The sequence below is a fragment of the Hyposmocoma kahamanoa genome, unplaced genomic scaffold (genome assembly GCF_003589595.1).
Source record: "Hyposmocoma kahamanoa isolate Upper Pololo Valley unplaced genomic scaffold, ASM358959v1 86904, whole genome shotgun sequence".
Classification (NCBI taxonomy): Eukaryota; Metazoa; Arthropoda; class Insecta; order Lepidoptera; family Cosmopterigidae; genus Hyposmocoma; species Hyposmocoma kahamanoa.
The window spans coordinates 4,093-18,040 of record NW_020654398.1 but is presented as its reverse complement, the minus strand read 5'-3'; the positions used below and the strand labels follow the sequence as shown (position 1 = coordinate 18,040).

Here is a 13,948-nt window from a genome sequence, read left to right as displayed (position 1 = left end):
TTCAAAGAACCTATTGCAATAAAACGGCAATTTCATACTTTAACCCCTAATACAATAACAAATCGCATCGTTTTACATAACACGAGCAACTCAAGCGGTCGTACTAAATAGACTATATAGTTCGTGCCGCACTTGAATCGGTCTCTTAAGCTTTTGAATACCTCACTGACCTTTGAGTTGGGGTTCAGGTACGTTGCAACAAAACTGCCTCTGTGGTCGGACTGCCACGCAGAGGTCCCAGAGTCGATTCCCGGGCCGGGAGAAATATTTATATTATACATTTATTTCTCTCGTGAGTTTGGGTGTAATTTGTGGTTGTCTATTTATGTGTCCATGGTACCCGCGACACAGGGTTTCCTTGGTGCGGGGCTATGTTAAGTGTATGCGTTATTTATTAAAAAAAAATTGTCCTTGCAACCTTGTCAAATTGTACACTCGTAGGTATTATCCCATTTTTATGCAATGAGGCCAACATCGAAAGCGAAAATCGATTATGATTTTTCGCTTTTTACTGCATAATATTACACCATGAGACTCACATCTTTTTCAAAATCGACAATCGAACTTCATAAAAAGTAGAATTTAAACATTAAATAGTACAAAACGTGTTATCATTATTTCCATGTAAACTTACAGGAACTCGTGCTCATCCTTTCAACCATGACCGAGTCTGGTCTATCAATCAGGAGGGCCTGGAAATGGCACTTCAAGGGGCATAAATGGATTAGGTCATTGAAGTGTGGTAGTTCTAGAAAATATAGCATATTTAAAATCGTAGAATTTGACATAATGTGAACTAGTTTTGTGTAGATAAGTCTGGTTGATGTCATCCTTTTCAATGCGTTGCCCTGTCTGGGTAACATTAGTAGTTACAATTTAGCAAAGCATTCTAGTTGTTATACCACCTATCCCTGATTAATTCTGGTAGTGATCTTTGTCGATGCATGAGAAACGAACTCATAGTACCATACTGACTGCAGTGGCTCACGGCACATTTAATTTGCAAATGAAATGTCATAGTAAGTGTGTGAATCGAATTATAATTCATAAGGAAAAAGGAAACGCTAATATTAGGTACGATGAACAAAAATGTTAATGAGGTGAGCATAATATATCGAAGTTTATATCAACTGCCGCTGTATCTGTGAACTGGAAGTCGTGATAGCTTCGCAATAAAGCGTGACCAGATTTTAAACAGATTTTATTTCATTGGTCAGCGACCATCTAGGTAGGGGCACCTGCTCAGCTTAAATATAGTGTTAAATATAGTGTAACTGTAAATACTAATGCGATTCATGCGACAAAAAATTACGCTTTATGAAAAACATTCAGATGGTCCACATGATGGAAGGTGACAACCGGCTATAAAAATTTGCAATATCTGTTGTGAATGTATTGACAAGGAAACATAATATCTTCTTTATTCTGTACACGTGACTACGCTCGCTCTATATTCGCATAGCCGCGAAAACAGCAACTGACAAATTGGTGGCAACTGTTCCTGTTCAGATGGATTCAGAAAGGATAATAGGACATTCTGTTACCAGAGTAAAGATCTGGTAAAATTTTATCAGACCTAAATCTACGGCCCCCACATGACTACTAAGTGAAATCATTTCTAAGAAAAATACATTCACGTTGAATGATTGACAATGGACTTCACCCGTACCTACAGTCCTTGGGAAAGCATTCGCTACACTCATTGAGTGTCCCCGGTAGTGCAAACGTGGTTGAGGCGGTGGCGGTGCTGATTTAGATACATGTGCCTACCTTTATTAGGCACGAGGAACGCGGGGTCCTTTTTGTATTTGGGGCCATTGCGTATTTGCTATATCGATATCTTGTAAAAGAAGTTTCAATACTAGGTATGGTTCTTACTTAAATACTTTTCGGATCTAAATGTGACGTGTGTGTGTAGTGTCGGGCAGTCTCTTCGGCGAAGTGTCTCCATGCGCGACCCTCGCGTTGTCCATTGCCTGCTTGTTTAACATAATGCCAAGTTCATGAAACAAGTGAAACGTTTCGTAACAATGAAACGTTTAACTTTTGTTTTAAAAATTGCATTCTATGTATATTTAAATGATTTTAATTAGCATTAAACCAATAATCCATTATATTAAATTTTGTATCAATTTGCATATAATTTACACAGTAATCTAGCAGAAAACTTGCAAGACAGTCGTGTCGAGTTTTGCTCTCATTTTCGCGATGCTGTCATCGATGCGTTTGCGATAATACCACGTTAATACATACCAGGAAAACAATACTACGTACGATATTTTCCTCATATTGATTAATATGTGATATGCAAGCCTAGATAGAAACATAAATGGCTTTGTTAATGTTTTTCAATTCAATTCAATATTCTTTATTGCACAATAAACAAGCAAAAATACAAAACAATCAAACATACAGTGTACAACAGGCGGCCTTATTGCTAAATAGCAATCTCTGCCAGGCAACCTTGGGGTGATAGGATAAACTAAAAGTAGTAATAATAATAGAGGGCGCAATAAATATGATATTATTATTAAACATCATAATATATGAATAAAATAAATAATAAATATCTACTAACATATAAATTACATAAATACTTAAATACTAATATAATACATACAAATAAATATATTACCACCACAGAAGAGGAAAATTAAAAAATTAAAAAAAAAGTAAACCAATAAATAAGACAGCAGAGTAGAATTTATAATTTAAGGTAATGAGCCTTAACTAGGATTTTAAATGACTCAATAGTCTTTGCTCGTCTGATCGACTCAGGCAGGTCATTCCACAGCTTGATGCTCCTAATAGTGAAGGAGTTGGAAAAGTATTTTGAGGAATGGATAGGACAGTTCAGAGAAAGAGTAGAAGAAGAGCGCAAGGTGCGACAGAGAGTACTGCTATGATATTCAAAACAACTCTTAAGATAAGTAGGAGAAGTTGGATTAAAAAGGACAGTGTACAGTAGGGATAAAACGCGGAGATCTCTACGACGACGAATGGGTAGCCATCTAAGTTTCGAGCGAAAATCGGAGATGTGGTCAAATTTACGTAACCCAAAAATGAACCTAATGCAAAGATTCTGCAGCCGCTCTAGTTTGCCGAGGAGACATTCAGACAAATCAGGATAGCACGCATCTGCATAGTCCAAAATAGGCAAAAGGAGTGATTGTGCTAAACTGATTTTCGTCGGAATGGGAAGATAATTACCTAAACGCCGAAGAGACCCATGCGCAGCAAACACCCTCCTACTTAACTCCGTGACATGAGGCCTCCACGATAAGCACTTATCGAAAATAACCCCAAGGTTCCTAACGGTGGCACTGAGTGGGATTTGAACGCTATCAAACGTGATAGGTGGCAGTAAGGAAGGATTAATACGCGTTAGGAACCAGGGGCTGCCAATGATTATACATTGTGTTTTGGAAGGGTTGACACTGAGACCAAATGATTGACTCCAGGTGAGAATCCTCTCAAGATCTATATTCGTAGCACAAATTGCGTCACGTAAGTTGGTTAGAGGGGCCTGTGTATATATTTGGAGATCATCTGCATAGAGATGGTAAGAAGAAGAAAGTGAAGAAGTGATGGAGTTAATAAAAATAGAAAATAGAAGAGGGGATAATACGCCGCCCTGCGGTACACCAGCAACAACATTACACCACGAAGAGAATGAATCCTCGCAACGAATGCGCTGTCGCCGCCCATACAGGTAACTATGGAACCAGCCAGTCACTGCCGGAGAAATGCCAAGAGAATCAAACAGCGCAAGCAACAAGTCGAAATCAACGGTGTTGAAGGCACTGCTAAAGTCCAACAGAGTAAGGACGGTGAGTTGATGATTCTCCATTCCCAGTCGAATGTCATCAGAGATTTTGACAAGAGCAGTAGTCGTACTATGTCCAGAGCGGAAACCGGATTGTAAAGGATTAAAAAGATTGTGACGAGTAAGGAAAAGGGTGAGTTGTTGATGGACAAGCTTTTCAAGGACCTTGGAGAGGAAAGGGAGAATGGAAATAGGGCGATATTCAGAAAGGGAAGAGGGATTCGTTTTCTTTGGAAGAGGAATGATGTGGGCATCTTTCCAAGCAGATGGAAAGGTACCAGTGGAAATGGATGTATTAAGGATTTTGGTTATGACAGGAGTGAGGATATCAATGAGCGGAATGATCATATTACGACTTTATTATTCATTTATTATTATTCATTATATTACGTTTTTATTATTCATTTAGGATCGTTCGCATTATATTTCCTCGATTTTTAGCATTGGTAATTATATTATACTGCTTTAGAGTTAGAAGGAATGAGTTTAAACTTTTTTTTATAAATTTAACTGCACCCAATTACTTAGATTTATAAGCCTTGATTTTTTTTATAGCATCAAGTGACGGGACAAACAAGTCGTGCGCCATCAGGACTTGTTTGTCCCGTCACTCCCTAACCATCAGGTAAGCTACACGCCTGTCCATAACAGTTACGGTGCCACTCGATCTTTAAATTGCCAAGAGGGGCACTACCACTGCGCCCGTCACCCTGAGACATAAGTTGAGAAGTGCCTGTAATTTCACCAGCACCCTTACCCTTTAAAAGCGGAACAGAGTAATGCTCACATTACTGCTTGGCGGCAGAAATAGGTAAGGTGGCAGTACTTCCCTAGACGAACTCTTTCGCAAGGAGCGCTACACTGCTACTAAATTTTAGGTACAAATGGGAAAAACTCGTCAGCTTGATGGTCGAAGGTAAGCCGAATAGAAATCGCCAAAAAATAAAATATTATCCAATAAACTAGATATATAGAGGAAAATCGGTACTATTTAACAAAACTGCTATATTATAAAAGTTGCGATAAGAGGACTAATCTGTGAATTATTTAGTTTTCTGAGCGAAAACAAATAAATGTTATTATAAGAATCTTTATTACCTTTACCGTTTTTTAAATCGAAAACGTAATAAATACATAAATAATGAGTTCTTGTACGTGGTTTTGAAAACAAGTCTACTCCATAGAGGAAAATCTTTACCAAGAATCGGACGTTGTTAGGTAGAGAGGTAAAGCTGAAAACATTTATCTAGGTATTATATAACGAGGAAAAAAGGTAAACAAATATTGAAACTGTTGGTTTTGTAATAAACGTTTAAAGGATCGTGCAGCTCGATCACAAGCTCAAAAACTGTAGAATTTTCTTAGCTCTCATTGATTTTTTCCTCCGGCTGGGGACTGTTCTCTGGCCGCTTCCTATATGTATATGGGTCACGTGACCTGAAATAAATAAATTGCACATTTGTAAATGTACTCCCTCTCTGACGTTTCAATCAATCAATCAGCCTATTGCAGTCCACTGCTGGACATAAGCCTCCCCAAGTGTACGCCATAGTGCCCGATCACCCGTTTTCCGCATCCACCCACTGCCAGCGACCTTCTTCAGATCGTCGGTCCATCTTGCAGGAGGACGTCTTACGTTACGTTTGCCGAGACGTGGTCTCCACTCGAGAACCCGTCTACTCCATCGCTCATCGGTTCTGCGACTGCACAACATGTTCCAATAAGCTGTTTTGAGGTGAGGCGGTAATGGTCTGTTGCTGAGGCGTTAACCGAATTTAGCGCTCGATCATCGTATTGATTCGTGCGTTTTCGACAGCGCAGCGCGTTCGTAAGAGTTCTTTTTCCTGTTATAAGGATTACACCCCACATCCTTATATACAGGTTGAAACACAAATAACTCCAATAATACCTTAAAGTAAAAAAAAGTGGAAAAAAATAAAGGGACGGTGCGCAGCGGCGGTGAAACGTCGTGTCAATTTATGTTTTGTTGATGTTTGTTCGTATTCGTGACGTGATAAATAATCTAAATTATAAAAATACCGTTTTGATTTGACTTTGATAAATGGCTTTATTTCGTTTAAAACAATTCAACTGACGTTTTTGTTCAGCCTGTCTGAATTTAACTCAGCGTCAGATAAACTTGCCATGAAGTTTATGCGCCTAAACGTTCTTGAGGACACAAGTTGCTTTTGATCGCCGTCGCTATTATCGCTGTCCGATAACTGAGCAAATTGTCCAAGATCACAGTCGCTATCACTTGAAATAACTTCCATTTTCACTCTATCACGCAGTACAATCGGTCAAAATTGGAGGATCGCTACTATAGATCGAACACGTTCAAAATCCGATTTGTCAAACCTATGGATTGGATATTGAAAGCGCACAACTGTCGCTGCTATACAAATGTCAATCTAAAAATGCTATACACCCTTCCACAGATGGATTGAAACAAAAGATCGGAATAACGATCCATCGATCGGTTATTGAAATAGTAAAAATAGGATTTGGATTGATTATTCAAGCTCAGATAGCAAATCATGGATTGAGATTATTTAATCTCAATCCATAATTATATAGAAATTAATAATATAATGATAATTTTATAGAAAGCAGCCGTAAGGAAGGTTTGTGCACCGGCGCGGCGGCGATGGATATATTATGCACTCGTTGCTTTTGTTGTGTTTGCTATGGCGTACCTACATAAATGGATTTTGTGAGTAACATTCACTTATAATTATTACAACGAATGAGAATATCCCGTCCCGAATACTGCTTAAGGAGGTTTAAATCAAATAAATATTTTTCAAATTAACTTTTTATTATTGCTCGCTCAAATGTTGTATAATCGCTCTTTGAAAGTTTCAATACATTAAAATATATTGTTACAGTATGTAGAGCCATACCAATGGTGATTTTATGGCATCCATCCATCCTTCCACGTAGTAAGTAAGTAGTAAAATTCAGAACAAAACTAAAGCTGAAAAAAAAATTCGGCTATACACTTTGCTTTAGATCGCTATATCTTTACAATTAATGATTCAGCCAAATCATTATTTTATTAAGTCGCTTAAACGTGGCCGGTTAGTCGTCTTCTGACGATGATGACGATGAGTCCTCGGGCAGCGCATACAGCTCGTCCCAGACACGGAACCTGTCCTCGAAGAGATTCTTCCCGATGGAGAGCTCACTGTCGATGCGCAGGTACTTCCTGTCGCGGGGCTTCATCTCGGGCCAGCGCAGTCCCGCCAGCTGCGGCGTGTCACAGCTGTGCGGCCTTGGGTCTCTGCGTAAATAAAATCACACAGTTTTACCAAAACGAGCAATAGTGTATGAACGGGTTTTAGATATATTAAAGAATAGTATATGTTCAAAAGATAGCGATTATCTTTCCACACGTGCGTCTTTTGCAGAAATCGAGTAGTAGTAGTAGTAGTGGGCTTTTGTATTGTAGTCCAATACGAATTTAACTCTGAATGAATATTTTTTTATTTGCAACATTACAATTGTTCAACCACAGTTTCCAAAGGTTCTTTGTGAACCTAATAAACACACCCGAATCGAGCGAAGTTGTACCACAGCGCGACCATGCGCTCGACGATTCTGTCATCGGCCGAGTTTAGAGGAACGGCGGGGAAGGCCGCGGGGAGAGTGAACAGATAAATCAGGTCGTCATGGTGAGCCGCTCCTGAGGGAGATAGAGATTTGTCAGGAGGGCGGTATTTACAACAAAACATGCATTACTCCCCACTCTCGACTACAAGTTCACTTGCCAACGGGCTTCTTGGTGATGGGGTCCTCGTAATGGCTGTGCTGACCGACGTAGCCGAACTCGTAGTACCATACCGGTTGTGGCGAGTAACGACACATTAGGTTTGCCATTCTGCAATGGCATACGATACAAATGATCGGAAATTTAAACAACCGTAAAGTGACTTCAATAATATAGGTAAACACAGGCGTTTTAAATTATTATAATTATAGGCAATACAAAATCTTATTAGAATAATATAATAATGACATAGAATGTACATCCTTACCTATGAACAGCAAATCCAATGATACTATCAGAATAGAGTTTTCCCAGTCCATCGGCGGACGTGGAGTCGTTCCTCAGTGGATTATCGTTGAGATAAGCTTTCCTGAGCCTGCGGGAGGCGACCGCCGCGCCCTCGGGAGGTAGCATGAAAGCGATTGGTGCAATGCGCTCCCAGTCTTCGTTCATTGCCTGCATCCTTGTTGCATTGGCCAGAATGTCTATTCGAGAATGCTTTTCGAATTAGTTATTAGAATTGTATTTAAAACAATAACTCAATAAAACTATTAAGACACCAATTGTAATTTTTTACGGACACCTGAATAAAAAGGACATTTTTAGAATACTAACTGAAAGCTTTCCAGAAAAACTCGTCTTGCGTCTGACTGATGATGATCGGCACGGCGTAGAAATCTCCCCGACGAATGATGTCCAGCGGCTGCTCCGTCAGGAACCGCTCCTGTCCGAAGTCCGGCTCGACTACCACGTTCCACATTAAGACCGGGTCGAAGCCGAACTCCTAAGTGATAAGGATTTCATAAATCGTTTATAAAAGACACCTTGACAATTGTGACAACTTAAAACAATGCCAACTCATTCAGGGCTCAAACTTTCATCTGGGATAAAAGAAATAGCAAATAAAAAAATACTCTAAGGCAATTGCAACAAACCACCACCACGAAATAAGTATGAAGCGTTTTGTGTCAACGTTACGACCGTTTGGAGTTTCCAGTTTCTCGACCAATATAACTTTGGGACTACAACACGATCGATCAATATCGCTCGCCAATACCTTAGTGTTGAAACGCAATTTAAATAATACAAAGACAAACCTACGCAAATAACGGAAACGTACAAACATGTTATCCAAGGAGTTTCCTAATTCCCTCCAAGTCTTCGTCTTCAGACAGTCAATGATCTGCTTGCTGGTATCCGTGGAGCAGTTGAGCAGCTTCGCCTGCCGCTCGGCAAGGTATTTCTGCTCATTTCCGATCACCACTTGAGAGATCGGAGAGGCGCTCATGGCGATAGCACGGTGGAATAGACCTGAGAGAAAGTTTTTTTTAATTTAAAAAAAATTAAAATTAAAATTTTTCGTAGCTATTGTAAAGCAGCATTTCCACTCAGGCGGGATTTTACGTAATGTACACTTATGCAGTTTAGAGCCATATAACTGTGAGAAATCTCTCGCTACATTGTAATGTACCTAACTCTTTTATCTCAATGAAAAAATCAAAATGTTGACAAACAGCCTAAACGAAGTTCATGAACGACTAAGAGTCCACCAACCTCTAGACATAGGCGAGACCATGTGCAGTGCAATACTAAACGAGCCAGCACTGTACCCCGTGAGGGTAACGAGGTCTGGGTCTCCGCCAAATGCTGCTATGTTTCGCTGGATCCATCTTAACGCAATGACCTGGTCCTTGAATCCATTGTTGCCTGGGGCATGCTCGTCGCCTGTACTTATGAACCCTGTAGACAATATATGTAAATGAAGCCAACAAACCGCTTTTGTACCTTATTCCGTTTGTAACTATTGTTACAGTCGTTGTCTCTATATTGTTGTCAATTTCTGGACTGATTATTTTTACTTCGTTTCAGATAAATATATTTTAAAAAAATTTGCACGTGAAGAAAACTTAAGTTAAAAAATAAAATGTATTAATCTGGTAATGACAACAAACGTTCTGTTCCGGGCGGCTACTGTTCACGTAGTATAAAGCCAACACACCTAGCGCGGCGAGGCGGTAGTTGAGCGCGACATAGACGACGTCCTCCTCGAGCAAGTAGTGCGGGCCGGCGACGTCGCTGCGCCCCGACACCGAGTAGAACCCGCCCGGGTGCATGTACACTATCACCGGCAACAGCTTCGAGCTATTACACATTCACAGGCAAACACAACGTAATTAATTATCGAAGACTAAATGTTAATTTCTAGATATTGGGCATGATTGTGCATTGCTAAATTATTTTTAATTCTTAGCTTTAACTGTTTTTATACGTATACATACAATGTTACTCGAGCAATTTTAACGTTTTTAATAAAATGTCAATTTTTAGAATGAAAAAAATTATGTAATGCAAAAAAAATTGGACGCGTTACCTATTAGTACGTCCTGGAGTATAAACGTTAAGGCGAAGACAGTCCTCGTCGACGTAGTAGTCTGGCGATAATGTGGGCTGTGGGCACGCTGGACCCTCCTCAGTCGCGTCCACTTCGCCGGAGTACTGCTTTATTGGTTTCGGCGGCTTCAACGACGGAAGCAAATGATGCAAGTTCATTTAATGCAGTACTATATCGCGCGATATAAAAATGTTTGATAGCAAATAGGTAATTACTATGAATACGTTTCATTTTTCAATAATTCGAAAGTTTCTTTCAGTATCTTTGTAAACTTTCCTTTGTAACATAAACCTCACCTGGAACCGGAGCTCCCCGACCGGTGGCTCAGCAAATGGAATGCCCCGGTACGCGTGAAAACGCCGCCCGCGACGCGTCTCCATCCACGAGCCGCGGATCGCGCCAGCCGGCGTGGCTGTCACCGGCGTCCCAGACTCCCTAACATCTGTTATGGAAAAACTTTAGCAAACTCTACCATTATTAAAAAAATAATTAGATATATTCCAAAGAAAATTAAAAGTCTTTCAGTAACTTTTTTAACACATTACTATTTTTGAATTTTTGACCGTTATTGGCACTCAGCAGCGTTATCTTTTATAAAATAAACCTTCAGAGAAAAACCGTTCCCAGTAGATTTGAGTGGGCGCGCCCGGGCGTCGCTTGGGGTTGTAACATCGTGTTGGGGTACGAACATCATCGATTCCATTCATGATTATGTAACCATATTTGTGGAAAACTAGACTTAGTAGTAATATAATGTATTAATCGAAAATCACGCAAGCTTTTAATACAGTTAGCCTTTTTTAACCTATTAATCTCTTTCCTTGTCGCGTAAACAATTCTAAATAACTAAATAAAAGTATTATTGAAAATACCCTGATCGTGGTGATGACCATCATGTCCATGGTGGTGTTTATGTCCATGAACAGCTGCACCGGTGCCGGCGACACACAGGCAAGTGATCATCACGAGCCACTGCATTTTCAAGCCTCGTTTGCACTGACACGGTAGTACTGGCGGCGGCGCTGCGCTCTTCTAGCAACGCATGATACTGAATAGGTAATACGGCAGTTTATATTTATATGAGTGCTCAGTTGTTTTTGTTTGGTGATTCATGATAAGAGTGAGTCTGTTGTTATTAATTTAAAGCATGTACGACCGACCGCAAAGTGGCATATGCATTCAGACTTTTAGCAGGTATGGAAGTGTAATCCCGACAACGCGTCGTATATGTATTTTTCAATTTTATAAGTAGTTCGGCTTACAATGCTCACAGTCCGACTATAGTTATGGAAAATCTGGACTATTGCCAGGGCTGGGCAGTATTTGAATTACTTGTATTTGAAATACGTATTTAAAATACAAATACGTATTTTGTATTTGTATTTCAATTACTCCCTAAAAATGTATTTTGTAATTGGTATTTCAAATACCTGACCGTAATGTATTTTGTAATTTGTATTTCAAATACTTTCGTTGCAAAATACATTTCAACAAAATACTTTTTTCTTTTCAATGTACAGCCTATTTTGTGACGTACATAGATTTATATCAGTGTTGGGCATTGATAATGATAATATATTTATTGCAGTTTACATAATATAAATAATACAAATTTTACACTATATTACGTATACATGTAATATACTGTAAGGGCATAGCAATATAAAAACTTATAATATGGTTTAATTACATTTCAAGCCTTAGCAATAATTATTATTACAAAATTTCTTATTATATTTCTTATCATATATATAAACATATTATTAATTGTACAATTATGTGTTATACTAGTTTTAATTCGACCATAATAACATTGCATTTACTCCATTATATAACATGTTATCTACTTCATTTTATTTATTTATTCACATTAACTGCCTCCGTGGCCGAACGGTTACCATGCCGGACTGCCACGCAGAGGTCCCAGGTTCGATTCCTGAGCCGGGAGAAATATTTGTATGGCCTGTAATTATTTCTCTCGTGAGTTTGGGTGTAATTTGTGGTTGTCTATGTGTGTGTCCATGGCACCCGCGACACAGGGTTTCCCTAGTGCGGGGCTATGTTGAGTGTGTGCGTTATATTATTATTACATAGGTACAATGAAAGACATATGAATCCTGTAATATGAATATGATAATAATGGACAGCAAAATAGGAATGAGGCAGATCAACGCTATAGCAATTTATCATCAAGATATTGTTGCACTGTATAGTAAGTTTTATTAGAAAGAATGTTTTTTAAGTTATTTATGAAAATACTTGTTTTATTTTCTTGCTTTATATGCTCCGGTAGTTTGTTGTATATTTTTATCGACATTGAATATGGGCTCGATCTATGCATTTCCAATTTTGAGAACGGTGTTACAAGATTATTTCCGTATCTTGTGGGATGGTGTCTTGGTTCGTCTCGCAGTTTAGTGTAAAATTGTGGGTACTTTTTTATAAATTTGCAAACTTCCAAGATGTAAATTGATGTTAGGGTTAAGATTTTGTATTTTCTAAAGAATGGTTCACAGCTCTCTGTTCTTGATATATTTGCTAGTATTCTTACGCAGTTTTTTTGTTTAATAAAGAGGTCATTTACAGTTGTACTATTGCCCCACAATATGATGCCGTATGATAACCATGCATAAGCGTACGCATAGTAAGCACTTAGGGCAGTTTGTAAATTTGTTGACTTCTTTATTTCTTTTAAGGCGTAAGTAAAACTAGATAGCTTTTTTGTGATTTTTTGTACATGGTGCTTCCAATTTATATTTGTATCGATATCTATTCCGAGTAAATTAAATGTATTGACGGTTTCTATTTGTATTTGGTTATACGAAAAATTAATATTTAGTGATGGTTTTTGATAGGGTCTAAATTCTATAATTTTGGTTTTTGTGAAGTTAATTTCTAAATTGTGATCATTCATCCATGTTACAATTGTAGTTAGTGTATTGAAGTGAAGGGTTTGATTTAAGTGGTCACTATTTTTACAAGAGGTTAATATTGAGATGTCGTCAGCGAAAAGAACACATGAATCGTTTATTACTTTTGGGAGGTCATTTATATAAGCCAGGAATAGTATGCACCCAATGACGCTTCCTTGTGGTATCGAATTGTTCATGTTTTGGGGCTCAGATCTGACTTGAGTTATTTCCCCTGTCTCATAGTTATAATGCTCGATTTCTACATACTGGATCCTGTTTTCTAAATAGGATGCGAACCATTTATGAATGTCACCTCGTATACCCATTCCGTAAAGTTTATCCAGTAAGATATCATACCGAACTTTATCGTATGCCTTTGACATGTCCAATAGGATACCGATACCATACTTTTTTTCATTTAGTGTATCCAGAATCTTTTGCATAAATTTGTAAGTCGCAAGTGTAGTTGAACGATTTTTCCGAAAACCATTCTGCGACTCATCAAATATATTGTACTTTTCACAGAAAGAGTATAGGCGGCTACACATTGCCTTCTCAAATACTTTCGAAGCCGCGGGCAATAATGCAATGGGTCTGTAATTACTCAGATCATACTTACTTCCTTTTTTGAGGATCGGTTTTATCAGGGATTGTTTAAGAAGATCCGGGAACACACCCTATGCAAAAGACTGATTGACAAGCGTATAAAACGGAAACGTCAATTCGTCTGCACATACCCTTATAAGCGCGGATGGTATCTCGTCTATTCCATAGCTGTATTCATTTTTTAGATTACGTATAATTCTGTATCGTTCCAATTTTAGTATATGTACTGCCGAAGCAAGTACGTTAATCAATTAAATTTCAATCAGATTAAAAAATCTATTCAATTGCAACTGATTTCGATTGAATTGATTTTAATTGCAATTAGATTAATTTTATTAGTTGTTCTAAGAAACAATTGAAACTAACAATTAAAACCGAAACTATCAAGTAAAAGTGTCATCACGAATATGGGTTAGGGGATGGGTTTGGGGTGTGTTAGGGGG

General features: G+C 38.5%; 1 protein-coding gene across 1 annotated transcript; it reads right to left on the bottom strand.

The window, feature by feature from the left end:
- Positions 1 to 6,635: 6,635 nt before the first annotated feature.
- On the bottom strand, positions 6,636 to 11,005 carry LOC113235020 (venom carboxylesterase-6). Its single transcript, XM_026470544.1, has 11 exons — positions 10,860 to 11,005; positions 10,284 to 10,429; positions 9,967 to 10,112; positions 9,595 to 9,737; positions 9,150 to 9,335; positions 8,716 to 8,906; positions 8,211 to 8,379; positions 7,864 to 8,080; positions 7,597 to 7,706; positions 7,379 to 7,511; positions 6,636 to 7,109 (listed from the first exon to the last, which is right to left on the bottom strand). Exons 1-11 carry the CDS (start codon positions 10,963 to 10,965, stop codon positions 6,908 to 6,910), a joined length of 1,749 nt encoding a protein of 582 aa, XP_026326329.1. The 5' UTR covers positions 10,966 to 11,005; the 3' UTR covers positions 6,636 to 6,907.
- Between the last annotated feature and the right edge of the window lie 2,943 nt (positions 11,006 to 13,948).